This window comes from Aspergillus uvarum, assembly GCF_003184745.1.
Source record: "Aspergillus uvarum CBS 121591 unplaced genomic scaffold BO82scaffold_45, whole genome shotgun sequence".
NCBI lineage: Eukaryota > Fungi > Ascomycota > Eurotiomycetes > Eurotiales > Aspergillaceae > Aspergillus > Aspergillus uvarum.
Window position 1 is genome coordinate 165,606 of NW_020291342.1, and position 27,488 is coordinate 193,093.

Consider the following 27,488-nt stretch of genomic DNA (forward strand, 5'->3'; position numbering starts at 1 on the left):
CTGGGTGCCTGAGGCTGGCGGCTGGCAGCTGGCAGCTGACCAGGATTAAGTTCACTTAGTCCGGGGAAGAACCACGATAAGGCGTTCAATCATATTCATTGCGTGTAAGGTTAATACTAACTAGGGTGAACTATCTGCAAGGTATGGTGGGTGCCAGGATTCCTGCCTAGGTACATAGTATTTCCTTTCTCAAATGGCACCGATCAATCCACTCAAAGGGTATACCTAAAGTCCTCCGCCCCCTCAATGACCCTCTCCCCGCGCCCCGCCTCCCGATTCGACTTCCGGAACCACCAACTCAGCGCCCCCACAATCACCAGGATCAAGATATTGCACCTGCCCGAGAAAGGTCAGCAAAGGTCATTGGCCAAAACCAAGAAAATCACTCACGCGATCGTAGTCCACATGCCCGGTCGATACCCCGGCGCATCCTCCGACCGAAACACCAAACTGCTGACGATCCCGCCGATGCCCCCGAAGCCCACCAGGGTGGCGCTCGACAGCGCCCGCGTCCACTGGCCGCGCACATTGTTGGCCTGGTACGCCATCACGGCGGGGATGTTCGAGTTGGCGCCAGCGACGCTGAAGAAGACGCCGACGTAGCGGGCCGCGTTGCCGTGCGCGAACCCCATGATCGGGAGGCCGATGATGCAGAGCAGCGCGTTGAAGACCACGATGGCCCCGCGCACCCGGTATTTGTCGCCCACCCAGGCCCCTCCAAACATGACGATGCCGGCGAAGACGTAGGGCGGCGCGGCGAGGCACTGCGCCGCGCCGATGCTGAAGCCCATGCCTTGCTGCAGGATGATGGGGAGGAAGTATGCAATGGCGTAGGTAACCGTTGTGGTGCAGCTGTTATAGACTGTTAGCTTTGTCTCGGAATCGAAGGATAGGCCATGGGGGCGTACAAGAAAATCAAAGCGAACCCCCAGATCTTGAGGTCCAGAGCGGGAGACAAGAACCGCTTTAGCGTGAAGGGCTCCTCGTGACCATCCGACCGATCGCGGTTGATGCGCCGGACAATGAACGAGCTTTCTTTCTCACTCAGGAAGCGCCAGGATTTGTGGGCTCGGTCGGGAAAGTCGACCAGGAAGATCAGAGTGAGGACCCCGATTACCGCGGTGATCTACAGCTTCATCAGAGCCAGCCGTCAACCGCATGCCGAAGGTATACATACAACACCTTCCATGATGAAGATCCAACGCCAGCCGCGGATTCCCTGCAGCCCTTCCATCTGCATCAGCCCGAAAGCGAGGATTCCGGCGAGCGCGGACGCGACGCAGCCGATGAGGTAGAAGATCGAGAAGCGCTTTTGCACGTCGACTGCGCGGTCGTCAGCATAAACCCAGACACATACCGGGCACATCACTCACATCTCGTGTACCAACTGGACAGTAGATACACACAGCCGGGGAAGTAGCCTGTCATCGTAAGCACCAACCTCCGCCCAGAGGAAAGAGCCGACTCACCAGCCTCCAAAATCCCCAAGAGGAATCGACAAGCGACCATCTGCTTCCAGTTCTTCGTGAACCCCATTCCCTGGAACGACAATCATCAGTGTCCACCTTCACCCAATCCACACAACAATACAAGAAGACTCACCACCAGAATCGCCCCCCAAGAGATAACAATACTACCCAAGAAGATCGTCGGCCCAAACTTGCGGGTCACCACCGTCATCGGCGGCTGGAAGATCACGTAGGGAACAAAGAAAATGAGCACGATCACCGACTACCGGCCAGTCAGCACATCGGCCAGCCCATTCAGCCACGGAGTCACCCACATAGCGTGTCCCAACAGTCAACTGCAGGTCTTTAGTCATGCTGTAGTACACAAGAGCACAATTAGCAGCTCATCGCGCGGTAGTAGACACAAAGCCAGAAAACTCACCCCGCCACAGCAGCCATGCTCAAATTCGTGCGGTCCATCAAGGAAATGCAATACGCCAGACCCGTGATGGTCACCAGCCGGCGATCGATCCGGTGGATGATCTTGCGCTGCTCCGCGTAGGAGTACTCTTCATCGTGGTCGACATCGTCGGGGCTGGGGTTGGCCCGAGTGATGTCCTCGATGCGATCCACGCTCCCTCCTTTCTCGCTGCTGGGGGGAGACATGAGAAGCTCGTGTGGAGAGGAGGAAACAAAAGAGGAGATTTGCAGAGAGTAGACTATCGATAGAGCACCCAACTTCCAAGACAATAAAGCAATGGGGATGGGCAATGAAGAATCGCAAGAACGCAGGGGGCAGCAGGGTCGGTCGGGGGTCGTGGATCGTAGTTATATGTCGCACCAAGATAAGGAAGAAAGCCTAGGTAGTAGACCAAAGCAGACCAAAACAAGTCAAGTCAAGTCAAGCGGAAACCTAACCCACATCCTACTCTCCCCCCTCCCCCCTCTTCTTCTTCTGTCATTCTCCACATCCGCGGCTGCATGACGAAGAGACTCCGTCAACTGTCCCCTCCAGAGACCCCAGATCCGCCCAGCTGATGGCGTCGCTGCCAAATAAGAAACTTTAATTTCGAGGACCCTCAGGAGGAATGAGTCCAATAGCCGCTCGAGATATCAACAAGTTACCTCGGTCTGGGGAAGAGAACTGGAAAGGAAGGAGAGAAGACAACTTGGAATGGTCCGGGGAAGGGAGATTTCCCCACAAAAACCGGAGCCAGAGAACAACCGATGTGGAGGAAGGGAGAAAGAATGCGGGGGTGGACGACTGTTCAGTACGGTTGACATCAAGACCATCCGGACTGGTCCCTTGGCAGTCCCCTTGGCAGGCCGACCAAGAGCGGATACGAACAACTGACTCTTTGCCATGGCCTGGCGTGGCAAACAGACGGTCTGGCCGGAATCGCGTGGTGCTCGGAAGTTACCTTTGGAGTATATCTGCAAAGACCTGGTCGGGCAGGGTTCCAGCGCATTATTCAAGCAAATCAGAATCGATGCCCTATATAACCTAAACTACCTAGCACCTATTACTATGCACAGATCAATCGTTTCTCTTCCGAGTCAGAAAAACACAAAAAACGCCTCATCCACAGAACCACACTCCCCACCCCTATAACAATGTACACGATACCCTTAGAACCCATATTCTGGCGCTTTTATCTGGGCGCACTTCTATTCCAGCTCCGTTCCCTCGAACCTCGGCACAACCGACTATCTAGTAGACCCATACACATCTTCTTCGCTCTCCTCCGGAATCAACCATTGCCGCTCGCCACTCTCCTCCATGTCCTGCTGCTCCTCCTTCATGTGTCTTCCGGCAAGGTAGACAAAGGCCACCAGCACCGTCCCCACGACAAACCCAGCGCCTGCGAAGAAGATGTTTATGGGGATAGGGTTGCCATCAAAAGGCCCGTGGGTGAGAGCATCGAGGCCGTACTGGGAGAAATTGACGAGCCCCGAGAAGCAGATGATCGTTCCGTAGACGCGCCCGAAGGTGGCGAACCCAAACACCTTGGTGGCGTAATCCCTACGAATCACAGCATCAGATCCGATCCAAAGTCAATATCCGAGACAAGAACTTACGACATAGCAGAGTAGTAGAGTGGCCGCAGCAACACGAACAGGGTCACCGTCACATACCCCGTCCACAACACGGGGATGGAGTTGAAGATGCCAATCACGGTGGTAAGCACGACGATGATACCGAGGATGGAGGGCACGCTGAGGTTATCGAGCAGCATCCCGATGAAGGGCGTGGAGACCACCCCACCCACCGGCAGGGCCACGTCGAAGAAGCTGTTGATCTGGGCCGCCAGCGGGGTGGATTGCAACATGTACTCGTACTGCGCGTAGATGGTCGCAATGAAGTAGTTCATCCGCAGCATTTGCAGCACCGTCATCAGGGTGATCAGCACAAACCACGGGGTCAGCATCTGCTTGTGCGCCGGCTGGCCATGCAGCGCGCCCCACACCGCGCTTGTCGCCTGGCGCTCTTCCTCGTGGTGCTCGCGCTGCAGCCGCTCGTCGCGATCGCCCAGCACCTCGTCAATCTTATGGATCTTGTTGAGACGGCGCTTGGCACGCTCCCGGCGGATCCGCAGGAGCTCCGAGTCACTTTCGATGTCGTCATCCGAGTCGTGCACGTCGCGGGTCGCGTCCTCCGCCTTTTCAATTCTAATCTCTAACTGATGCGCGCTCTGGTAGTCGCGGGCGGGCATGATAGTAATAAGGGCAATGAATATAAGCACGGGGACCAGCAGGTACCCCGTAAAGAATGTCTGGGGAGTGAAGGACCGGTCGGTGGCGTCATACGCCAGACGGTAGAACAGATATACAGCTGCCGATGCATCAAAGGCGCCGGTGACCAGGGCCACAATGGTTCCGGCATACTTGGGGAACGCATTGGCGATCTGAAATGAAGGCACAAAAATGAAAGTTCCCCCCAGGGCGAGGAAAAAGTTCGCGGCAATGTACCCGTCGAACCCGGGCTCCGAGAACGAATATGCCATCAGCACGCAGCCGATGGAGAGAAGCACGCAACCTGCGAAGCCACAGACACGAGAACCATAGCGATCCAGGATGGTTCCGACCGGCAAGGCAGACACGTTGGCTGTGATCGAACTGACGGTGAAGAAGAAGTTGAGTCTGCCCGAGTTAGCGGATTATCCTCCCAGGGGTGGGGGGCGAATTTGGTGGAAAGGGCCATACGCACCTAAGATCCTGTTCCACGCACACGTCGACACCGTCGCGCAGTTCTTCGTCGGTGCACAGTTCCCTATATACTCCCTCCGCGATCAAGACCGGCTTGAGCGCTGCGAATCCGAAGACAATGCCTGCAGCGAACCAGCATGCCAGAATCGTGACGGCAACCTGGGCTAGACGGGGTCAACAGGGAAATTCATTCGAGCAAAAAAGAAAACTCCAGTCTTGTACCACCTACCTAGTCGCGTGGCGGTGGGGACTTTATAAGCCGGAGTCCCCGAATGCAGTTCTTCTTCGATGGGGGGCGGTGGTGGAGGGAAGAAGTCGTAGCTGATCTTGCGACGGATGGATCCGTAGTGTTCGCTGGTTACGGCGGTGGTGATAGTGCTATCATCGTGAGGATCGGGTTCACGGTCCGCACCCTCAATTGCAGAGACGTGCTGGACCAAGGACATGGTACTGCACTGTACTTTCGGTGACCAGAAGCTAAGCGATAAGTGTCGCGATTGGTCTGAAAGCGAATAGGCTAGAGAGCCTGGTGCTGGTGCCAGGGGACGAGGACAATCAACGACGACGAATTGACAGGGAACTTGGAAACGGGAAGGATGGGCTTGAAGGCTTGGGGGGGGGGAAGGTCGGCAGGAAAGTTAAAGTGGTTGGCTTTCCAGTTGGTGGACTTGCCGAACGTTCGAGAGTTCTCTCGCCAGCCACCACCTTACTTCACTGTACTTCTAGAGAAAAAAAATTGTGAATGAAGGGCTGGAGAGGAAAACAAGAGGGAGGAATTTTGGAAAAGCACAACACAAAAAAACAGGATTTGGAGTGGGTAAATAACCCCGTCTAAACTAACTAACTATAGCTTATCGTTCTTATCTGGTGGTGGAGAAGATCAATGCATTTGCCCAGTGTTCAGGAATGGAAGGGGAAATCCAAAAGGCACCTGACGTCTTGAGCTTTTTTTTTGACTCTCTACCCCGGCTCCACCACGGCCGATGGGTCTAGATGATTCATTCTTTACCCTAGGGTTTTCCAGTCAACCCCAAGCTAGCTAGTACCCCCTTAGCTTATCGAGCCTGCCAGCTAAGCGGTCTTGCCGGACTCAATTGGCCGGACCTCAAATAAAGATTGTTTGTATCCCGCCATCGACCATTCTTCTGGAAATACCCGGAATACCCTGCATGAAAGATAATGTATTCTGGAAGGCATCACGCCATCCACGACCAGTCCGTAGAGTAGCTGCTCCTGTACGTCGGTATTCGGTATTCGGTACATCATGTACACAAAGTGAGCATTGATCTTTCGCATTACGGAGTACCAATTACCCCTCTCTCTCCTGCAGCCCGTTGCGGACTTCCCGGGGGGATCACTCAGCTCTACCCCGACTTACCGCGAATTAAAATGCTGGGGGCTTCTTATCAGATGCGATATGCATTGCAGTCTGCTCACAAGCTCCTCCTGGTAGCTCTGCACGACAATCTGTCGCCATAGTTGAGTGCAATTGCAACAAGGACTGTTCGATGAATCTTGCGGCATTTCCAATCTCCAAAGATAACGGAACCGCTATATCGCACAGGTGTGACTGCAAAGGTCTTTTTCATATAATTGCAACACAGCCATTGAGAACCGAACCAGCACAAGATAAAACACAGTCGGGGGGATGGGTAGTGTTGCGATAATTAGCAAACGTCAACTAGTGCAACAGTCATAACCCAGCATGAGAAAGACAGTGCACCAAGGAGAGCTTGACCGGAGCTCTGGCGGTGAGTGCCGAGGCCCAGCCCCAGGCTACTACTAAGCCAAGTATACAACCCAGTCCGGCCATCGGAGCGAGGCCGATGACAGCGACAGCTTCAAACGGGCCTAAGCCCGATGCAGCCCGATCCAGGCACTCTCCATCGCTGCCTGAGGGTGCAACATTCCCACCACGACCACCATTTAAGTTTTGCCATTCCCAAGGAATGCTCGACCGTTCGGAACCATCCTTCAACAAAAACAACACATCTATAGCAACATCGCAGAAACCAGGAAAAGCATCCAGACGTTCCGAACTCTTTCGAATGAACTGGCAGACTGGGCGACGAACAACTGGGCTACCAATCTCATATAGGCCTGACCATCAGCTGATCCTGGCTTCCCGGGCGGCAATGACGTATGCGGAACGGGTTGGGGGCAGGCAGTGACGTAGGCGTCCACCACTCCATAAAATGTTGTAGATCCTGGTCCATGGCGCAGAGGGGGAGAGGCAGCTGTCAGACCTTCTTTTTGTTTTCACCCTGTTCTCAACGTTGGAGGCAGACATTATAATTATTGATTTCGAGAATAACAACACCAGAACCACAAGGATCAGGCCCAATGACAATGGCTTCGATATCCATCAACGCTCCCGGGGCATCCGGCTTCATCTACAACAATGCGAACCTGGGGACGGCGCGGGTGTGCATTACAGCCGAGACCGAAGAGTTCGACACCCAGACCATTCGAGCGTGGGCGGACGAGGGGTTCGATGTCGTGTATGTGCCGTTCAACAACGGCGGGAAGGATTACGCTGCTCGACTGAGGACGGTCAAAGACGGGTTGGGGGTGGGGGACAACTATGCGATCATCGGTAAGCACATCGTGGGAGGCCCAGCCCTTTCGGTTCGCCGTGGCATCTAATCTTCCACCCAGCCTTCGGAGACGCAGCCTCCTTCTGCATGGACTACTTCCTCAAGCCGACCAACGCGAGCCGTCTCGCCGCTCTGATCGCCTACTACCCGACCACCATCCCCGACACCCGCAACCGCTACTCGGTCCAACTGCGGGTGCTCTGCCACCTGGCCGGCAACACCGTGGACATGGTCACCATCCCCACGGCACTCGGTCTGCAGGGAAAGAAGAAGCGGACGACCAAGAAGATCAACCCGGGCATCGGCACGGGCGAGCGGCTGAACATCGGCTGGCCCACGTTCACGTACGCCTCGGTGCAGCCCGGGTTCGCAGAGAGTGACTTGGAAGAATACGACCGGCTGGCGTCGGATCTGGCATGGAGCCGCACGCTGCAGGTGTTGCGCAAGGCCTTCGGGAAGGACCTGGATCTGGAGTCGCGATGGGAGGAGCATCTGGAGGGTACGTGATCAACCCGAGCAATGCTCTCCAACAAACACTAACACGCTCAAAAATCTAGCGCGCTTCTTCTCCATGAACCTCAAAGGCACGGTAGAACCGTACGTCTCGCACCTCAACCCGACCGTGACGATGGCGCCGACGATGAGCGGCGCGATCGGCGCGCACGCCTTGCGCCGCTTCTACGAACATCACTTCCTGCGCAAGCTGCCGCCATCAATGCGGCTGCGGCTGATCTCACGGACCGTGGGGGCGGACCGCGTCGTGGACGAGCTGTACGCCTCGTTCGAGCACTCCGAGGAGATCCCGTGGATGCTGCCGGGCATCCCGCCGACGAACAAGCGCGTCGAGGTGATCCTCGTGAGCATCATCAGCCTGCGCGCGGGCCGCCTGTACTCCGAGCACATGTACTGGGACCAGGCCAGCGTGCTGGTGCAGCTGGGCCTGCTGGACCCCAAGTACGTGCCCCCCGGGGCGACGGCGCCGGGCGTGGACCGCCTGCCCGTCGTGGGCCGCGAGGCCGCCCGCCGCATCGTGGAGGAGGACCCGGAGGCCGAGAAGAAGGACTACCACAACCGGCTGATCCGGCGGGCCCGGGCCAAGCAACGGGGGAAGGTCGAGGAATCCGGGACGGAGGCGGGCGATATTGGTGTCGAGAAGCCGCTGGGTGACGGGGACAGCAAGGGCAAGAACGTGCAGCGTGACGGCGGGGAGCAGAACGGCCACCACCACGACGGCGAGCACGACGGCGCGGTGGGCGACGAGCATGATGACGATGAGCATGAACAGAACGGAACCCCCAGTAACGGGCATAGCAAAAGTCCCACCGCTGCCACCGTCGAGGACGAGCCCGAGGCTAAAAGTGATGACTGAACCCGACGGACACCATTTCTCAACTGGCATTTTCTATACCCTGGACATTTGCATTCTGTATCTGATGGTTTTGAATTATCTTTTGATTCCAGATTGTGCGCGATGACTCGCGTGTTTTTCTTGTGCTGTAGTGGTGGTTGATAATTTCTTACTCTTGCTCTAAGTCTAATTAATACAGTTGATCTCATGCATAATGAAACATATCCCACACACTCTGAGCAATGCTTCAACTTTTTCTGAATGGAATTGGAAACAGGCAATCTACACAGGGACTGTGTACGTGGTATGTATGTGGTATTCATCTCTCATGTTCTTCATAATCTACAGTGCAACTTTCGCCGTACCTATACTGTCTCGATGTACCGCTTGAACTCCCTAAACCACCAGTCAATACAGGCACTGCTTAGCACAAAGGGCAAAGACTTACCAATCCGTGACCGCCTCGCGCCACACCCGCAGCTCGTGCTCGCGCGTGGCCGTGAAGAAATCCACAAACTCGGGCGCCAGGATCTCCCGCGCGATGCTGGTCGGGGCGTTGAACCGCCGCAGCGCCTCCTCCAGGGTGTTGGGGAGCAGCTCGGGCTGCTGGTTGGCCGCCTTCATGGCCGAGACGGGGGGGACCCGGATCTCCAGCTGCTTCTGCACGCCGCGCCAGCCCGCGGCCAGGATCACCGCGAGCGCGTAGTGCGGGTGCAGGTCCGCGCCGGGGATGCGCACCTCGAACCGCGTGGCGCCCGGCTTGCACACGGGCGGCGTGATGAGCCGGACCGACGCCATCCGGTCCTCCAGCCCCCAGCTGATGTTCACCGGCGCCCAGAAGTTCTCGACGAGCCGCTTGTAGGAGTTGATGGTCGGCGCGAACAGAGGCATGATGTCCGGCAGCGCCTCCAGCAGACCGGCCAGGAACTGTCGGCCCAGGTCCGACAGTCCAGCTGCATCGGCCCAGGGGGCGTTTGTGTCGGGGGTCTCGCGCGCGAAGAGGTTCTTACCCGCCAGGTCGCATAGCGAGACGTGGATGTGGCCGGAGCTCCCGGGTTGACCCTGCATCGGCTTGGCCATGAAGCACGGCGTGATGCCGTGCTCGAGGCCGACCGATTTGGCCAGCAGTCTAGATATGTGAGTTTGGGTCTGTAGCCCGGGGCTGAGGGGCGTGCTTACTTGAATAGAGACACCTTATCTGCCATTTCGCTGACCGGGGACACCTTAAGCGCCTTGTGGCTGTGAGCATTCGCATAACCCCTCCACGAGCACGGTCAACTCACTGCTTCATATACACCCGGTCCACCCTCCGTGTGCCAGCCCTCAATCCCGCAGTTGAACTGTGCACTGGTGTCGAAAATATCGTAGAAGTATTTCTTGTATGCGACCGGTCTGGTGGCACTGTAGGAGAAGCTGCCCTGCGTCAGCGGGCGCAACGCCCCCGGGGCATTCTTCTCGAGGAAGGCGGCGATGTCGCGAATCTGGGAGCCATTGGCCCCGTACCCGTCCTCGGAGGGGGTCTGGAAGTTCATAAACTCTAGCTCCACTGTTCAGGGTCAGCGTTGTCCAGCCCAGTCACCCACAGCTTGCAGACGCGAAATGCCCTTACCTCCGGCCATCCCCTGGCAGTTTTCCGCCGCGAGTTGGTCGCATATCGACCGGAGCATGCTGCGCCCATCGGCGGACACGGGCTGATCATTCTGGGCGAAGCGCACGAGGAAGAACGGGATGTTGTCCTCCCACGGGATGCGCCGGAAGGAGTTCAGGTCCGGGATGGCGATGAAGTCGACGTAACCCGAGTCCGCGGGCGCGATCTTCGCGTCCGTCGTGTAGAGCACGTCCTGCATGTCCCACCCGAACACGGCGGAGCTGAAGCCGAATCCCTTCTGCGCGATGCCCAGGAACTTCTCCGTGGACATGACCTTGCCGCGCAGGATGCCATCGCAGTCGATGCCGGCGACCTTGACCTTGATGTCGTTGGCCAGGAGGCTAGGGAGGTCCTCCGCGGTGATGTGTGTGGACGTCATCTCGACGAGTATGTTCTATAGTGAGTTGCAAAAGTGTTGAAAGCTTCTAGAGAAGAGGAAGGAAAGGCGAGGGGAGCGCTTTAAAGGAAGTTGCAATAGCGACCGTGGACTAGTCGTGACCCCGACGGCGGCCGCAATGCTTGCGACAGCATGGCACGAAGCTCCACAGGAGCTCCATCGCGCGGCAACGGACTCCATTGGCGGTCTGCAATGGTAGGCACCGATTTGGCGATACTGCCTCCGAAACTTGGAAGCGACGGCGAGTTGGAGCTGTACAGCTACCGCGCGCGCTCCCCAACACCTCGGACCGCGCTGGCTGCGGGGCAAGCCACGGAACCGCGCTTATCGCTTATCGCCCATGAGGGGTCGCTGTTGGAGAAGAAGCACGTGATGCCATGGCTCAACGGCTGTTACGTAACAGTCCCGTGCTGCGTGTATTGCCTAAGGTGTCGACGGGGAGCCCATAGGAACTTGTTCTAACCGCGGTTGGTGGTATAGCTTCCGATAAGTCGCCTCGTGCGTTGTATAAAGCCAAGATCGGTGCAGTGCCTCACTACGCACTCGCTGCGGCTGGCTGCTACCAAAATTACAACCACCAGCATGATGACCCAACTTCTTCGAGTCGCTGTTCTGGAATGCGACACGCCCGTGGATCCCATCCTCGCCCAATATGGCACCTACGGGGATATCTTTGAGAATCACCTGAACGAGGGGCTGCAGACGATTGAGACTCCTGTAAAACTGCAAATGACAAAGACCAATGTCGTGCTACCATTTGCCGAGTACCCCAAACCCGAAGACTTCGACATCGTTCTCTTGACCGGCAGCAGTAAGGCAAGCACACTACCCTTCCGAAGACAGTGCTGACACTGCTTAGAACACGACTCCTACAAAGATGAGCCATGGATACTCACACTGCTCCGCTTCGTCCAAGATTGCTATACCGTACATCACAAACCTATGATTGGGATCTGCTTCGGCCACCAGATCATTGCGCGGGCTCTGGGGGCCCGCGTTGGCCCCAGTGTCTCTGGGTGGGAGGTTGCCGTCGAGCCGTTCTACTTGACCAGTGCAGGGAGGCAGCTTTTTGGGAAGAATGAGATTGTATGTCGGCGGAAATGCAACACAGGAAGATATGTTACTAACAGTCCACAGTCTTTGCAGATGATGCACCGTGATGTAGTCTTCGAAGTTCCGCCGGAATGTGTGAACCTCGGTAGCAGTCTGATCTGCGGTATCCAAGGCCTGTATATCCCGAAAACGATTTTAACGGTTCAAGGCCATCCAGAGTATAATGGGTTCATGGTCAGCTCGATTCTCAAGATGCGCCATGAGCGCGGTGTGTTCGAAGAGAGCTTCTACAAGGATGGCATGTCGCGGGTCGATAAGCCGCACGACGGGGTGTTTGTCGCGGAAACGATGACACGATTTGCCTTGGGGATGTTAGATTGATTTGGATAGAATTGTTTCCTGTAAGATAACTTAGTCCTGAATAGCATACCTAATGGTTCCATTGTGTTCTCCCATGCATCCTTACGTCGAGCCCCACCGCCAGACCGCGCCCCGACCGATAGAGCGCGCCAATCACATGCGTGCCCACTTTGCCCCTCCACCACCTCTTATCGCCCGATTATAACAACTGCAACTCTTCATCCCAAGCTCTCACTTATTCCAATCCTTATATTTCTCATTCTATTCCAACTCACCCAGGTCGACTGTTGCTTCCACAGACTGAGACTTACGCAACATATCCAAAATGACGAACCAGATCCGTACCCTTTCCCCCTCCACGAACAAGGTCATCTTCGAGCACCCCGGTACCTCTCTCGAAGAAGCCCAGAAAATCGTCCAAGCTTCCCAGAATGCATTGCTCACATACAAGAAGACGACCCTCGCGCAACGGAAGGAGATCGTCGTGAAGGCGCTGGATCTCATCGTTGCAGACAGAGACACCCTGGCCGCCGAACTGACGACGCAAATGGGCCGCCCGATCGCCTACACCGGCAAGGAGATCGATACCTTCCGCAAGCGCGCCGAATACCTGCTCAACATCGCCGAAGAGAGCCTGAAGAACCTCCCCGGCACCCCCGAGAGCGGATTTCGGCGATTCATTAAGAAGGAACCCGTTGGTCCTGTTCTGATCTCGACCGCCTGGAATGTGAGTTACCCTGTCCCTGTCCCGTCCCTGTCGGTGGCAAATCTTGCGATCGCTAACCAGGAACCGCACTTTTGCTGGGTAGTACCCGTACCTCATCACCGTCAACGCCCTCCTCCCCGCTCTGCTGAGCGGAAACACCGTCATCCTCCGTCCCTCCCCACAGACGCCCATCTTCGGCGAACGGCTGGCCTCCTATTTTGTGCAGGCCGGTCTGCCCGACCACGTGCTACAGGTCATTCACTGCGGCTCCGCCGACGTGCTCGACGAGATCGCCCAACTCCCCCAGATCAAGCTCATCTCCTTCGTCGGCTCGACGCTGGGGGGCCTGCGCATCCGCGAGGCCACCGCTCGCCGTCTGGTGCCGGTGAACCTCGAGCTGGGCGGCAACGACCCGGCGTACGTGCGGCCGGACGCCGACCTGGCCTCCGTGGCTGCCAACATTGTGGATGGTGCGGTGTTCAACTCCGGCCAGAGCTGCTGCGCCATCGAGCGGGTGTACGTGCACGCGGACGTGCACGATGCGTTTGTGGAGGAGGTGAAGAAGGAATTGGCTGGGTAGGGCTCCTCCATGAATTCCAATTCCAGTGGCTAATATTCTCGCATCAATAGCTACAAAGTCGGCGACCCCCATGACCAGTCCACGACCACCGGCCCCGTTATCTCCAGCCTTGCCGTCCAGAACATCCAGTCGCACATCGCGGATGCGTTGTCCAAGGGTGCGGTGGACGTCACGCCGGCGAACCCCACCTTCCAGAACCTCCCCTCCGAGGGCAATTACCTGGCGCCGACGGTGTTGATCAACGCCACGCACGACATGCAGGTCATGAAGCACGAGACGTTCGGCCCGGTCCTCCCTATCATGAAGGTGTCTTCGGATGAGGAAGCGGTCGACCTCATGAATGATAGTGACTACGGTCTGACGGCGAGCATCTGGACCAAAGACATCAAGAGGGGCGAGGAGTTGATTGATGATGTCGAGGCGGGCACGGTGTATTTGAACCGTTGCGATTATCCTAGTCCGGTATGTTGCCAGGATTGCGTGATGCATCGGCATGACAAGTGTGCTAATCTTTGGGGATTTAGGATCTCGCGTGGATTGGGTGGAAGAATTCGGGCCTGGGGTTCACGCTGGGTCCCAAGGCTTATGATGGGTTCTACAAGTTGAAGAGTTTTCATATTAAGGAGGAGTAGAGTTGAGGGGAAAGGACGAGGTGGGCGGAGTCGACGGCTATCGAATTCATCAGCGTTTTTTATGTCTAAATTTCAACCCATAAATCGCATAACATACGCTCGTGTCCAAGAGGGGGAGAGGGGGGAAAGCAGGCCCAGAACGGCTTCCTCCTAGATTTTCCATTAGCGATTATCCAATCTGAACAAACGCGCATCATGGTATGTAGCATGCCGAAAAGTCGAAGTACTCGACGCGCCTATTGTGACCAGATGGTAGCACTGAACCAAACTGTGGAGCTACTCTGAAAGCCATGAAGTTCTCGCCATCATGAGTGCAATGATTGGTCAGGGCTCGATTAGTACTAAGACACAGAAGAGTCTTCAAGAATAATACAGGGTCGAGGTTCGAGTACATATCCAAAATACAATGGAAGATCAATTTAGAAAGCAAAGAACTGTATACTTACTCCCGAGGTGACATTTTGAGATGTTCCCCGGTTGAAAGAAAAGAAGAAGAACAACAAATCAGACCTGCGTTTACTTTTCACTACTAGGCTCTCGGCATCCGCATCCTCAAAACTGCAAAGGACAGTAGGATATCGAGGAAGGAGCGGACTGCCGAAGGGAGCTTACCACTGCCTAAAAGAAAAAGAGAAACTATGGTCTTTATACCCGGTGAGGCCGACATTTCCAATTGTGACAGGCAGGAGCTCTATTGAAAAGCACCTACATAGTAGATCCTGTAGTACTTTGAAATATTGGGTCCTGAAGGGTGGGAATTCTCTGATCGATACGTGATAATTGAGTTCATCAGAATGGTTAAACGTCGATAGAGTAGTGGCTATGTGAGGTGAACAGAGACTCATATGGATGTTATGATTGGAAGGCTAATGCATTCTAATTCTGTTCTTTCTAATCGTAGGCTACGATGAGCTCATTCCGAAACTCCCAGATCCCAAGGTACTATGTGCGTTCGAGATTTGGACCTGCGGTATTCGGATTGAGAGAGGCTGGAGTTTCATATATCACTATGATAGAACCCTGCATCAAGACATCTGCTGCAGAAACGATCGTGTGGGAAGTCTTGCATATTTGCGGTAGTTCGCAAGGCGAATAAAGTCAATCATATAAGACGGCAGGCCAAGAATACCGTTGGACTTTCAGCTGTGCGATGAAAGTTCACAGCGAGGTTACTGAGGCTCAAGCGTATGAGGCAGGTCTATCCATTCTGTATGCTGCCACTCAAGAACAATGCAGCTTTTATACAGCTTCTGTAAAGTCTCTGGTCATATCAATATGCTAGCGACGACAATGGCCTGATATTGGACTGGTGGCTTTTTGCTTCTCTCGAACACTATAGCTGACTCTTCCGACCTGTGATGTAGAGCCGCTATCACCGGTATGAGACGCAGAATATATCTGCATAGTGACTCATGCAAAGAAGTTAGAAATTGACTCTCTTGTCCATAAGAAGCAGGCGGATCAGCATCCTCATCTCTGCTCTTGCCACTATGGTTAAACCTTTAGCTACAGCTTTTTCAAACCACGTCAAACACACCCCTTCAATCTGACATTTCTCTGTGGTGTGTGACTTTGGCATTTTAATTCGTTAACTCGAATGGTCATCATCGAAAATGGATCCGTAAGTTGTCATTCGAGCTGCCACTTCTGTAATGAGACCACATTCGAGCTACCAAACCTATGAATCCAGTCCCAAGTCTGAAAGTGGCAGCAAAGCAAGGGAGACTTCCAAAGCAAAGAAGGCTGTGAGAGTAGACCCCTCTAGTCAGAGTGTATGTTGACTATCATACCACATGCAAACAGTATCATTCTAATTGCGACTAAAGGCTCAAAAAACTTCTCAGCCACCGCATTCTTCAACTGTCTCACCGTCTACGACGAAGTCAGACTCACAAACAACTGGATCCGCTACGAAGGCTGCGACATCACCGTATGTTGATCCAGACATGCCTAGTACGCTCGGCCATAGTGTAGTCACGAAGAATTTTGTACCCGTGCTAACTGACTTCAGCGGATCCCCGAGCATTCAAATGCGTTCTGTGTCGACAGTGGCATACTTCCCGGTGCCCGTGGCTCCGGAACTACTAGGGTCGCTTTACGAAGGTTATTATAATTGCTAATATCACTCTGCTGGGTCGTCTTTTGATATGGAGTCGTTTTATCTCCGGAGGTTTTCGTTTAGGGTTGTACGTTTCTCTTTTTGCTTGTCCGATGAGAGCGTTCGTTGCGAAGCCCAGCAATTAATCAATTGAATGTTTAATCATTCAGTCGCCTCTAACCGAGTATAAATAGAAGACTAAAGGCTGCTCCAATATCAATTTATTTGTGGAGACTACACGGGAACAGGGCGAAGTGCTGTATTGGTCAGCGCCCCGAGAGCGTAGCATGACTCAATCTCAATACAAGACTACCTTTAAGATCTGGGATATGAAAACAGCTTTACACAGAACCTAAGAGGAGCCCTAGGCCTTGCAATTACTGCAATAATACTGTATACCTACCCTGCTCTCCTGATTCTCCATATAAATAATTTTTTACAAAAAGAAAAAAAAGACTAACCTTTTTACTATAACAAGTACTTTTTGAGCCCTGATTTCTACCAACCCAATCTTTTTCTATATATTGTAATACCTTATCTTGCTAATCTCCCCAGTAACAAAGCCGCGCAGCTTTATACTGCTATTATCTCAGGCTATTGGTAAGGGTTTTGAATTATTTCCTAGATTGGGGCGGGGAATCGAAGCTGTAGTAGTAGTAGTAGTAGTAGTAGTAGTAGTAGTAGTAGTAGTAGTAGTAGTATAGGCTCTAACTCCGCAGGTGGAGCTGGAGGCTTCTTGATTCAAAGAGGAGGGCTGTCAGAGGTCTGGAGCTGAAGCGGAATCTATAAGGAGGAAGAGTAGGGACTAGCGGTGGTGTGGTGTGGCTTAGGCATAGATATTCGGTCTTAGGGAAGTGGAGGGTAAGTTAGCTCTACCCCCTTACTCATCCCCAGCCTCAGCTCGCGCCTATCATCAACATACAAGTAATCTTAAGCCCCAATCAAGACTCAGACTACTCAAGAACCAGGATACTTGGGGCATCCCTTAACCCTGACCCCAACCCCAACCCCATCCCCCAACTATCCTCCCCAGCAAAGCCCCCGATAAGCCAAGTAACCGCCGCGCGGTCCCGGACCGCGCTCCCCCGGCCGCAAGCACGGACCCGCCTTACCGTCGCATGCTTATCGCTTATCGCTAATGGCAAAGCCAGCCAGGAAGCTCAACACCGCACCCTTCCTTACCCCTCCATCTCTCGAGACTCGGTCGCGCTCCTAGTTATCCCCAGCAAATAGTATTTCCGACCGGAGCTTGAAGTGATCGTGGAGTAGAGCTTCCATCGTCTGAACCAAGTTTCCCAGGGCGCGGCACGTGCTCCTTCATCTTCATGCAGCGCCGCGCCGCGCCGCGCAGGTAACACGTGGAACCCTCCGAAGCGCGGTACCCGGGCGGTGAGGGTGGGGTAGGGGAGAGTAGCTTTCGGCGAGGGAAGGGAGGGGAGGGGAGTTATTAAAGCGGGTTGGCTCTCTTCCACCTTCTTCATCACTTCTTGTTTGTCTTCTCAAACCAATCTTCTCCTGCACTTCGGAATTTCTTTTTGGGAACTAATCGGTGGATTATCCGATTTACGGAGTTTACACAGTCAAGTACGCAAGGACCGAATTCGAAACGAAAGACAGACACAATGGTTGGACGACTTGCAGGCAAGAATGCTATCGTGACTGGTGCGGCGGGGTATGCTATCCCCTCTTTCCCTTGGACTGCAATCGAAATATGAACACGTCAATAAGCAAGACAAGCTCGCTAACCCTCGTACTTGCCCCGGAAAACAGCGGCATCGGCCTCGAAACCTCCATTCTCATGCTCCGCGAGGGCGCCTCCGTCCTGATGACTGACGTCAGCGGGCCGGGCCTCGAGAAGGCGCTCGCCAAGGTGCGCACCGCCGTGCCCCAGCACGACGGCCGCGTCGAGACCCGCACCGTCGACGTCTCCAAGGAGAGCGAGGTCGAGGCCGCCGTCGCCCACCTCGACGCCTGGGGCGGTGTGGACGTCATGTTCAACAACGCGGGCATCATGCACGCCCAGGACGGCGACAGCGAGCAGACCCCCGAGAACATCTGGGATCTGACCATGAACATCAACGTGAAGGGGGTGTGGTTCGGGTGCAAGCACGCTGTCAAGAGTCTGCGCAAGCACGGCAAGAAGAAGGGCAGTGTGATCAACACGGCCAGTATGGTGGCGTTGGTCGGCGCGGCGACGCCGCAGTTGGCGTACACGGCCAGTAAGGGCGCGGTGTTGGCCATGACCCGCGAGCTGGCGATTGTGCATGCTAGGGAGGGTATGTTTCTCTCGGGTGTTGAGAGGTTGGGCGTTGATGCTGATGCTAATTGGTTTGTAGGATTCCGCTTCAACTCGCTGTGTCCTGCTCCTTTGAAGTGAGTCTCCTATCCTCTTTGTGTGCCGACTGGGATTGGTGAAGAGCGTTGGCTAACAAGACTAGCACCCCCCTGTTGCAGGATTGGCTCGGTGACGACAAGGAGAAGCGCTTCCGCCGCGAGGTGCACTTCCCCACCGGTCGCTTCGGCGAGGCCATCGAGCAGGCCCATGCCGTCATCTTCCTGGCCAGCGACGAGAGCAGCTTCGTCAACGCTGCCGACTTCGTGGTGGACGGCGGTCTGACCAAGGCCTATGTCACCCCGGAGGGTCCCGCCACTGAGGCCCCGAAGAACCAGGCTTCTTAGAGCAAGGATTCAAGCCCCATCACGCTTGCGCTTTTCCAAGCTGGTCTTGTGGAAGGGGGATGCTGCGATGAGTCATGAAATTAGTGTATATTTAGAATCGAGAGCCGTGGACGGTAGTTTCTTTGTTTATGCAAACGATATCCAGATTTGATTTCGCTCCATCGCTCGACAGATGTTCCATGGTCCCGCCTCCTCCAGGGGCATTTGCCACATGTGCTCGAGGAGTAACTTCGTGCGGTGCATGTTCCCCAGTCCGAACGTAGAAACCATCGTCGTCAACCGCTGCCGCAGATTCTCCTGGTGGTCCGAGTGGGACAGGCAGGACCCGACCACGGCGATGGGCCAGCAGAGCCCGGAGTTGATGCGCGCGGTTGCCGACAGCTGCGTCAGATACGCCATGGCCTCCGAGATAGCCGTCTCGACCAGCATCTGATGCATCCCCGTCTTCGACCGCGCGAAATGCCGGGGCCCGCCCAGCGCCGTGTACAGGTAGAGCAGCATCGCCTGCTGGAAGATGCGGCCCGCCAGGAACACCTCCGGCGAAACGGACGAGAGAGGCGCCCAGCGCATGATCTGCGCCTGCAGTGACCCATACATGGCGATCTCGTCCGCCGTCGGCACGATGACCGACTGCTCGCCACTCTCAGGATCCACCGGCATCATCATCCAGTGCCGCCCGAGGTCAAAGATGCAGGGAATCAACAACAACAGCTCCAGCCAGCACCCGCACAGATTGCCCACGTACCCGACCTCCAGCAGCTGGCGCGCCTTCTGCTCCAGCTCAAAATTCAGGAGCACCTGCTGGCTGACGCGGGCGTCGATGGAGATCATGCTCACAGCCGCCGTGTAGGTGTAGTACTCGATGACAAAGTCCCTGAGGTCTTTGGGGATGGCCGCATCCGCGGCCTGGTGGTGGGCCAGCAGCCGGATCAGGAGGGAGTGCGCGGCGGAAAGGTGGTCGAAGATCGTGCCGTTCATGTCGCCTTTCGCCGTCTGCATTCGAGCATTAATCATACACGCAAAGAGCAAAGTGTACTCGTAAACGTAAACAGTAGTGTAGTCAGGCATACCTCAGTGAAGCACATCACCAACGCCCCCACCGTCAGGATCAGCGGGTTGGACTCCTTCCCGTCGATGAACTCGGTCACCCCCTTCCGGAACAGCTGCAGCGCCTTCGTGTAGTGGCTCTGCGCCACCTCGTCCGAGTCGTTCAGCCGCCGAAACGCCCGGTGCGCCGCGCTCTGCGTCAGCACCAGCTGCAGCAGCAGGTCGCTGCTGAAGGCCAGCGGCACGATCTGCACCAGGAACGGGTTGATGGGCGTCGACCCGTTGGCCATGCAGTCCGCCGTGGTCGCCATGTAGTGGCTCAGCAGCTGGTACGCGTCGAGCCCGTGGTTGGGCATCATCGACATCGCGCGGGGGAGGGCGTGGCCTGTTGTCGTCAGTGCTGTTGTTGCTGTGTTGTTTTGAGCGGGCTCTGTAGCGGTGGATTGTGAGGCGATGGTCGTGACACCCGGGGTAGTGTTGGAACGGCCGTGCTCGTCCTCGAGCAGCTCCATCTCGCGCGGGATCTCCTCCTGAGATAATACGGAATCAGGGGACGCTGACGATGATACTGCTGCTGCTGCTGGTGATGATGATGACGACGACGACGATGATGAGGGTGTCTCAGGGGAGGAGGAGACGCGGGTCTGCGCGCGGGAGATGGGCTCTGAGCGCTGTTGCGCATGCGCATGGCTCGCGGTGCAGAATGTAGTGGTGGGAGTAGGGGCAGTCCAGGCAGCAAGCGTAGCAGAGCTGGGGACCCCAAGTACGCTCGATGGCCATTGGCAGGTCAGCTTGTTGCGCAGGCAGCCCCCGCAGACGGGTTTCGCTTCGTCGCACTTCTTCTTGCGCCGTCGGCAGGCCCAGCACCCCGTCCTGACCCGCACGATGGGCTCGGTGCGTAGCCGTCTGGTCGCTGGCATTTGAGGTGAGTTTGTGTTCTAGAAGCCCTGAAGAATAGTAGCGTGAGAGAAATAGGGGTCCAAGAGACTAGTCCTGGATCGCTCCGGGCTGAACAGTGATGGGGGAAGAGTAGCCTGGAGCGGAGGTTGTGATGCATGATGATAAGAGAAGAATGTGGGGGGAATTGGCCCATTCTGGAGACGTTGATTGGTCACTGGGGCCGCCGGGACCGCGGTGGGGATTTCGTATCGACTCAATGCTATCATGAGGGTTCGATAGATTTCTATAGGTGAATGGATGATCGCAGCTTTTGCCAAAGCATAAAGAAATATTATTGATTTCGTCCTATGTTTACCATCCAGTACTCCTCGGCCAAACATCAAGAACCCTCGATCCATCGCCATCTTCACTGGAATCCACAATCAAATACCATCCATACAAGGCACCGGTGATACACGCATGGTTGGGGAAGATCTTGACGGACTGGCCAATTTCGAGAGGGATCTTTGATTGGTCACTCTTATCTTCCCAAGAAACGATGGCATGCTCCTGGCTGATGCGCTGCACCAGTAGTCGGGAAGCGCCCGGTTCCCGTCTCCACGCGCTGATAAGCCCCCACCCAGGATACGACGCGGCCGGCTCTCGCCCCAGAGCCAGGGAGCCTGCCGCGACCAACGCTTCAGGCTGCGAACGCTCCCCGATGTTATACACACTGCACACTTCCGCCACCACGGCGATGCCAATCTCGCTTTCAGCGTCCCGTGTCTTGTGCACGTTGGTCCCCAGCTGCTGCATATCGAGAAACGGGTACACGCCCGCGTGAAGCTCGACCTTGACCTTCGCGTTGACATCGTGGTCCGGGTCGTGAAGCAGGTTCTTCAGCGCCTCGGCTCCGGAGCTGAGGGATTGATGCAACAGGTGCTGCGATGAGACGACCTGCGGCGTCGCGCCGACGCTGATGACCAGCTCCCTATCGGTCGGGAGTAGCTGGGAATTCTGTTTCAGCGCGTCCCGGCAGCTGGAAATTTCCTCGTTCAGGTACGCCATCAGTTCTTCCGAGGTAGTCCCCGAGTAGCTCAGGCTATTGTGGGAGTACACCCCCAGAAGGATCGCGTGACCCTGCTTCTCGGCGGCCGCGATCTTCTCCAGCAGCCCGTTCTTGTTGAGCTTGGCCGGCGGCAGCCCCGCGCGGTGGTACCCGGAGTCGACCTTCAGGAACACGCAGGCGGCGTGGCCGGAGGCCTTGTGGAAGGTGGCGAGGAGATCGACTTGGGCCGGGTGGTCGATCATCACGGCGATGGTCTTCTCGCCTAGCTGGCGGGCCAGCGCGGCGAGACGGGGCACTTGTGATGGCACGAGGGGGATGCCGTACAGCACATTGACGGAGCGCCCGGCCGCTTGAAATTCTTGCAGGAGGGGCACGAGCATCTCGCCCTCGAGGACGGTGGAAATGACCAGCTTGACTTCTGGGCTCGACTCGCCGACCTGGAGGCGGGTGGCTTGGGGAGTCTGGGGGGGGTCTCGGTTAGCGTGGTGTGGGAATGGAATGGGATGGAAGGGATGGGTCTGACTTTATGGGTCTTGACATGGGCGCGGAATCCAACGTTCAGCGCTGAAGCTGCGTCTAGCATGGCCTGGCAGTGTCTCTTGATGATGGCCACGTCCAGCACGACGGCTGGTTTGGGCACGTCGTTGATGTCTTTGCCGACATAGAATTGTTTTAGCTCCGCAATGGAGGGGGAAGGTCTTGTGAGGAACGAGGGGAAGTCCATTATGAAGTGATGCTCAGGTGAAGAATATTGTAGACTTGGTACAGTCCGAGAGGAGTTGTCTGTTGTTATGTAACTTGAAAGTCGGCCTCAGCTCTCGCTGCGGTACACTGGATCTGGTAAGTGGGTCACCGCGGCTAAAAGTGACATAGGGCGTTCACAATGGAGAGGATGCATGGATTGTATCCCTGAATATCGTCAGCTTGTCTGTAAACTCCACAACTCTCCACAGTCCATGCGTGATGTGCCGAAAAGGAAGTATATACGAATACGGGTAAGGAGTTGCTAGAGGAGACGTAGTAGAGAAAGGTAGTTAGCCGGAGTGGCAGCCTGAGTGAGCTCGCTCCCGCACACCGAATTCAGAAGGTGGGCCAGTCTCTGCTTAGTCATTCGATATTCGCTTCGGCTCCGATCTTCGGTCTAACCTCATTCTAACTTGATCATCACTTCAATAGTGGCACTGCATAGGAGGTTTCTTTCTCCTCGTCTGAATTACATCGGAGCAACCTTTTTAAAGCGTCAGTGCAGCCCTGGTAGGAAGTACTAGCGCCATCTAATCAGTCATCTGGTCACATCGTGCGATGTACAGACCAGCACCGCCTCGCCCGAAGAAGACCAGCATAGTCCGCTCGCGTACAGGCTGCAAGCTATGTCGCCAGCGCCGCGTCAAAGTTCGTTCTTTTACTCGCTCAACTCGTCCTTCTCGCTGATCCCCGTAGTGCGATGAGACTAAGCCATCATGCGGGGCGTGTACTCGTGCAGGCAAGAGCTGCGAGGAAGTGTCACCCAGCTTCAGCTTCAACAATCGGACTGCCTCTGCCCACCGACCTGTATCGAGACCCCTTCCGCATGTGCGATGGCAGCCATTCTACCAGTCCACTTCACCGTCCAATGCCCGGGTACACGAAGCTAGCGAGGCAGCCCATAAGTCGAAACAGGTGGTCCAGTTGAGCGTCTGCAAAGTACAAACCCAAGAAGATCCTGGTAGCGCTGCAGATGAGTTGCGTAAACATACTTCAGCCGAGCCTCTCCTGCACATTGACACTATGATTGACCTCAGAAGCGTTGAATGTGAACTCTTCTATCTGGACTACTGGGAAAGCTCATGCATCGATGCTCTGGGCCGTCTCTCCCACGGCATCAACTCTATCCTTCACGAAGATAATGCCCTGAAACAATCTCTCCTTGCATTAGCAGCCTGCAACATCAGTCGACGCTCTCCTGAGGGTCACACAAACCAGGGCAGACTAATCGTCTTGCCCAATCGTACTCACCAACTCTCCAGCCAGCGGTACTACAGTTCCGCGGTTGGCGAAACTGCAAGAACCTTGCAAGCAAAGGCTTCATCGTCACCGTTGACAACCTTGGCCATACTGGTGCTCTTCTGCCTCATGGAGACTGCTATGGGAAACTTCCGAGGGTTCGGATGGCATTGCCAGGGAATCGCCAAGATCATTGATTTGCAGCTTGCACACCTACCCCAGGACGCACTTGGCAAGGAACTCATCGCCGCCTGGCTCGCTTCGAGACTCCATATGTGGTGGCGCAGAATGTACTTCACCACGTTTAACCTTCAGCTCAGCCAGAGGTCGCTCTTAGTGTCGCCACAGTTGATGCAGGTGCTGCGCAAGATCGATGCTCAGAAGACTCTGCTTGTATCCATTCTGTGCGAATCGCACCGGCTAAAAGCGATCGCCACTCTTCAGGTCTTATCAGACTCCCGTGTGCGAAGCCTGGCCACATGCACCGTCGACGAATGCGTGTCATTATTGAAGGCCGAAGGGAGAAAGCTTGACGAGTGGCATTCTCGCCTAGATCCTTCTCAGCTTCCACTTGATGTACTGCCCCAACCTCTGCATGGGCGCTTTTCTGAGATTGAACGTTCACTGTTGTTTCAATCCTACGAGGCAGCGATCAACTATGCATATTACAGTGCAGCGCGAATTATGCAATGCACGGGAATACTGCATTCTAGGGCAGAGTCCGGTGAAGACCAAGAGGTTCGGCCAGGGAACGACCATGCCGTCACTACATCCTGGATGACCGTTCTGCTTCGTACTGTAGCAGGCTTGGATATTATCGAGTGTGCTAGCAGAAATACCTATTCAATTGGCATTGCGAGTTTACTTCTGGCTTGCGTCCTCAGGTGTGATGATCTTACATGCGGATTACAAGTACAGAATTGGCTGCAAAAGTGCGTGGATCTCGCGATCCTTGAAGAGGGAAGTTTTCCAATCGCACAAACCTTGGATGCTGTCCGCATCGTCAATGCGGAACGTGCCGCTGGAAGGGACGTTTACGCGATTGGTTTGTCGGAAGATGACGGCGGTGGATCGGGGAAGTATTCGTCTTACAACAGCCAAAGGTTTCGGGACTTCGTCATTCTAGGACGGATGAGGGAAGGTGGCTCTATATACTCCAAGAGTATTAACCTGGGATTGGGCTGATATTATGACTAATGAATTCATTCTTCGAAAATTACTAACCACACGCTATTGGGCCTGTTTTGGCCACACTGCGTTGCCAGAGAACGTCTCCAACTCTTCGACAAAGTTGTCCCACAGGGTATCTGATGTCATCGGTGCAGTGCAATACAACTGCGCTCCTGTGCCCTCCACAAACTCTTTTAATTCTGGAAGCACTGCATCTGCCGCTTGAGATTCCATATGCCGCTGCACCTTCCTGCTGAGACCCCCTTGCTCACTAAACCAAGCGGAGTCTTCCTTGATTACCCCGGCTTGATATAGGGACCGCAGCCTGGGGTCAATGTCAGCTTCGATTGCGGCTTCCATCGCCATCCGATATCCTACGGCCTGGATTAATGGAAGGGCCAGGGGAAGGATGGCCCGGTTGAATGCTTCGCTGCGATGGATCCCGCCGATGAGATCGAGCGACTCCTTCGCCTCCGCAAACAAGCCTGCTTCATGCTGTGCTAAGAGACTCTCGGGGTCCTTTGGTGGTGGGACCTGGTAGCGGCCGATCAAGAGCTCGCTTGCTAGGCCTGTATCACGAGATAATCAGCTGGTAATCACCAATCACGGGGGACTGGACATACGGATGGCAAGAACTCTGATGTCGCCTTCAGCTGTGCCCACGGCACGAAACTCCAGCTGGAGAAATGACGTTAGAGAATCTTTTCGAGCTGTACATGACGACACTGCTTACTTCCGCTTGGAGAATCTGGTTGCGCTCATAGTATCCGTGCCAGCCGCAACCTTCGTTCAGAGCCTTTATGCTGGTCTGGAAGTCGTGGATAGCCACTGCTTTGAACGCCGTTGCGATTGCGTGACGAACCCGCGGATCGACCTTCGGGTCCCGGAATCCAACTGCCGCCTGAATGAGGAAAGCTTGCAGGACATGGACTCGTGCAATGGCGTGGAGGATGGGGAGGTGTTGTGTGCGGAAGTCAATTACGGGCATCGGCTGCCCATCGTGGCCGAGGATCTTGCGTCGGAAGCTGAACTTGCTGGCATTGTAGAGGGCAATTTTCAGAAGTGGGATGCATCCACTGGAAAGGAAAAGCGTCCCTACCGATACGCGGTGGATGGTCGCCAGGAAATCATCGCGTTCACTTTGAGACTTTTCGATGTTGCCTAGCAAGGCCGACGAGGGCAGCTGCACGCGGTCGAAGTATGTCAAGGCGTGGTCAATTGGTTGAGCGCCCGTTCGGGGTGGTAGGGCCCTGCGTGGTCCTTGGTGTGAGTATGGAGAATCGGTTATATCCCGTCGGATACGTACTTTGAGGTGATACCCGTGCACATCTGAGTTCCGTCTGAAACGGGAACAAGGAACGGACGGATTCCTCTGTCCTCACCCTCGACCATCAGCCGGGCAATGACCACAGCAATAGTGGGGAGGCCGCTGCGAGGGGTGGACGGTGGCATGCATCTGCGTGCAGGTCTTAGTACTGACTCGGAAGAAGCTTGGTTCGGGGTTGTTCACTTGGCAGCAGCCTTTGACGGCGAGTGCAGCTCAAAGCCACCGTCTGGAAGCAGGGTCGCTGTGGTTTCGAGATTCCGTGCGTCTAGGCCATGCCCAACTTCGGTAAGCATGAATTGTGCACTAAAAAGTGGTCGATGAGTTAGCTCCGTCGAAGGATCAATCGAAGAGAAGAGGGTGGGGCACGCACGAGATATCGAATTTCATCGCCTGCTGCATGATCATTGCCAAGTCAGGCCTTGTGGCAGCAAATGGAGCGACCGTGCCGACGAAAAGGTTATACTGGATGCTGATCAGGGTGACCGCGCCACCGTCCATAGCACCGATCATGTCCGTGTGTAGCTTCCAGAAACTCGGGGTCAAGTACGCCACATCCTTCACCGTCAACTCTATTTCAGTCAGTCACGTTGCTCCAATATGGCATGGGGGGGAGGGGGGTGGGTAGTACTATGTGCATCCGCCAAAGCCTTTGCTCTTCGATAGGTGAGTTGCGTTCGTTCCTCGAGAGTCAATGAGAGTGGTGAAGGTTGCATCAGTGCCGACTGTGCCAATTCAAGTGTCCGTGAAGTTGCGTGCCATATCTGGTCGTATAGTGCACGGCATTCTGGTTTGACGACAGATTGGTCTGATTTCAACAGCGGCATGATGGTGGGGTCGTTTTGATCGCTGCGGAACACGGTTTTCCATCGAGATGCTCATCGCGGCGATGTGCATGATTTATATTCGGACTGGTGATCGAAAGTCCGAAGTCTGGACCGACTTTGGGTCTACAATGGTTGCGGCTAAGCTGAAGGGACCCCACATCTCTGCAGACTAAAAAGCAAAAATAGGGCTAGGAAGCGGCCGGGGAGGATCATCTGCCCAAGGCTTGGCCGGAATAGCCGACGCCGCCCCTCAGATACGAACGCCATAGGTGTTCGCCAAGCATTCTTGCGCCACCAAGAATTCCTCTCAGCTGAAAGAGTGGCGGATATGCAAAAGCCTCGTGTCTGGCTGAATTTGTGTGGGGGCCCAACCTGACCTGTCGGCAAGGGAGTCAGCGTATAAAATTGACTTCGCGTCAGCTCCGAGGAACATCTG

At 55.3% G+C, this 27,488-nt stretch overlaps 12 protein-coding genes across 12 annotated transcripts; 6 read left to right on the forward strand and 6 right to left on the reverse strand.

Annotated features, from left to right (window-relative positions):
* Positions 1–212: 212 nt before the first annotated feature.
* Positions 213–2,114, reverse strand: BO82DRAFT_376333 (putative phthalate transporter; the record flags this gene model as incomplete). Its single annotated transcript, XM_025637519.1, has 9 exons — positions 213–336; positions 391–852; positions 909–1,126; positions 1,178–1,323; positions 1,374–1,421; positions 1,470–1,539; positions 1,603–1,731; positions 1,784–1,823; positions 1,891–2,114. The coding sequence occupies 9 exons, from the start codon at positions 2,112–2,114 to the stop codon at positions 213–215; spliced, it is 1,461 nt and encodes a 486-aa protein (XP_025489749.1).
* An 807-nt stretch (positions 2,115–2,921) lies between these two features.
* On the reverse strand, positions 2,922–5,101 carry BO82DRAFT_385063 (putative MFS transporter; the record flags this gene model as incomplete). Its single annotated transcript, XM_025638148.1, has 4 exons — positions 2,922–3,471; positions 3,528–4,589; positions 4,657–4,819; positions 4,885–5,101. The coding sequence occupies 4 exons, from the start codon at positions 5,099–5,101 to the stop codon at positions 3,156–3,158; spliced, it is 1,758 nt and encodes a 585-aa protein (XP_025489750.1). The 3' UTR covers positions 2,922–3,155.
* A 1,261-nt stretch (positions 5,102–6,362) lies between these two features.
* Positions 6,363–6,941, forward strand: BO82DRAFT_131464 (uncharacterized protein). The gene has a single exon (XM_025629971.1). It carries the CDS (start codon positions 6,482–6,484, stop codon positions 6,824–6,826), a length of 345 nt encoding a protein of 114 aa, XP_025489751.1. The 5' UTR covers positions 6,363–6,481; the 3' UTR covers positions 6,827–6,941.
* BO82DRAFT_340152 (dienelactone hydrolase) lies at positions 6,710–8,621 on the forward strand (the record flags this gene model as incomplete). Its single annotated transcript, XM_025633498.1, has 3 exons — positions 6,710–7,251; positions 7,314–7,751; positions 7,810–8,621. The coding sequence occupies exons 1-3, from the start codon at positions 6,999–7,001 to the stop codon at positions 8,619–8,621; spliced, it is 1,503 nt and encodes a 500-aa protein (XP_025489752.1). The 5' UTR covers positions 6,710–6,998.
* A 279-nt stretch (positions 8,622–8,900) lies between these two features.
* On the reverse strand, positions 8,901–10,830 carry BO82DRAFT_314915 (glutamine synthetase family protein). The gene is made up of 5 exons (XM_025632527.1): positions 10,210–10,830; positions 9,884–10,146; positions 9,780–9,832; positions 9,049–9,729; positions 8,901–8,996 (listed from the first exon to the last, which is right to left on the reverse strand). The coding sequence occupies exons 1-5, from the start codon at positions 10,625–10,627 to the stop codon at positions 8,966–8,968; spliced, it is 1,446 nt and encodes a 481-aa protein (XP_025489753.1). The 5' UTR covers positions 10,628–10,830; the 3' UTR covers positions 8,901–8,965.
* A 327-nt stretch (positions 10,831–11,157) lies between these two features.
* Positions 11,158–12,085, forward strand: BO82DRAFT_356328 (type 1 glutamine amidotransferase). The gene is made up of 3 exons (XM_025635693.1): positions 11,158–11,456; positions 11,505–11,731; positions 11,783–12,085. Exons 1-3 carry the CDS (start codon positions 11,231–11,233, stop codon positions 12,077–12,079), a joined length of 750 nt encoding a protein of 249 aa, XP_025489754.1. The 5' UTR covers positions 11,158–11,230; the 3' UTR covers positions 12,080–12,085.
* Positions 12,086–12,281: 196 nt separating this feature from the next.
* On the forward strand, positions 12,282–14,402 carry BO82DRAFT_356329 (aldehyde dehydrogenase family protein). Its single transcript, XM_025635694.1, has 4 exons — positions 12,282–12,785; positions 12,868–13,340; positions 13,395–13,806; positions 13,869–14,402. The coding sequence occupies exons 1-4, from the start codon at positions 12,384–12,386 to the stop codon at positions 13,974–13,976; spliced, it is 1,395 nt and encodes a 464-aa protein (XP_025489755.1). The 5' UTR covers positions 12,282–12,383; the 3' UTR covers positions 13,977–14,402.
* A 3,216-nt stretch (positions 14,403–17,618) lies between these two features.
* On the forward strand, positions 17,619–18,922 carry BO82DRAFT_356330 (oxidoreductase, short-chain dehydrogenase/reductase family). The gene is made up of 4 exons (XM_025635695.1): positions 17,619–17,746; positions 17,845–18,350; positions 18,411–18,447; positions 18,513–18,922. The coding sequence occupies exons 1-4, from the start codon at positions 17,697–17,699 to the stop codon at positions 18,751–18,753; spliced, it is 834 nt and encodes a 277-aa protein (XP_025489756.1). The 5' UTR covers positions 17,619–17,696; the 3' UTR covers positions 18,754–18,922.
* Positions 18,880–20,857, reverse strand: BO82DRAFT_385067 (Zn(II)2Cys6 transcription factor; the record flags this gene model as incomplete). Its single annotated transcript, XM_025638149.1, has 3 exons — positions 18,880–19,746; positions 19,824–20,713; positions 20,815–20,857. 3 exons carry the CDS (start codon positions 20,855–20,857, stop codon positions 18,880–18,882), a joined length of 1,800 nt encoding a protein of 599 aa, XP_025489757.1.
* A 185-nt stretch (positions 20,858–21,042) lies between these two features.
* BO82DRAFT_385068 (D-serine ammonia-lyase DSD1) lies at positions 21,043–22,738 on the reverse strand. The gene is made up of 2 exons (XM_025638150.1): positions 22,272–22,738; positions 21,043–22,209 (listed from the first exon to the last, which is right to left on the reverse strand). Exons 1-2 carry the CDS (start codon positions 22,470–22,472, stop codon positions 21,052–21,054), a joined length of 1,359 nt encoding a protein of 452 aa, XP_025489758.1. The 5' UTR covers positions 22,473–22,738; the 3' UTR covers positions 21,043–21,051.
* Positions 22,739–23,050: 312 nt separating this feature from the next.
* On the forward strand, positions 23,051–24,916 carry BO82DRAFT_340171 (Zn(II)2Cys6 transcription factor; the record flags this gene model as incomplete). The annotated part of the gene is made up of 3 exons (XM_025633499.1): positions 23,051–23,140; positions 23,189–23,397; positions 23,533–24,916. 3 exons carry the CDS (start codon positions 23,051–23,053, stop codon positions 24,914–24,916), a joined length of 1,683 nt encoding a protein of 560 aa, XP_025489759.1.
* On the reverse strand, positions 24,872–27,081 carry BO82DRAFT_356332 (putative acyl-CoA oxidase). The gene is made up of 7 exons (XM_025635696.1): positions 26,857–27,081; positions 26,599–26,797; positions 26,412–26,531; positions 26,208–26,357; positions 25,635–26,151; positions 25,525–25,579; positions 24,872–25,470 (listed from the first exon to the last, which is right to left on the reverse strand). The coding sequence occupies exons 2-7, from the start codon at positions 26,736–26,738 to the stop codon at positions 24,962–24,964; spliced, it is 1,491 nt and encodes a 496-aa protein (XP_025489760.1). The 5' UTR covers positions 26,739–26,797; positions 26,857–27,081; the 3' UTR covers positions 24,872–24,961.
* Between the last annotated feature and the right edge of the window lie 407 nt (positions 27,082–27,488).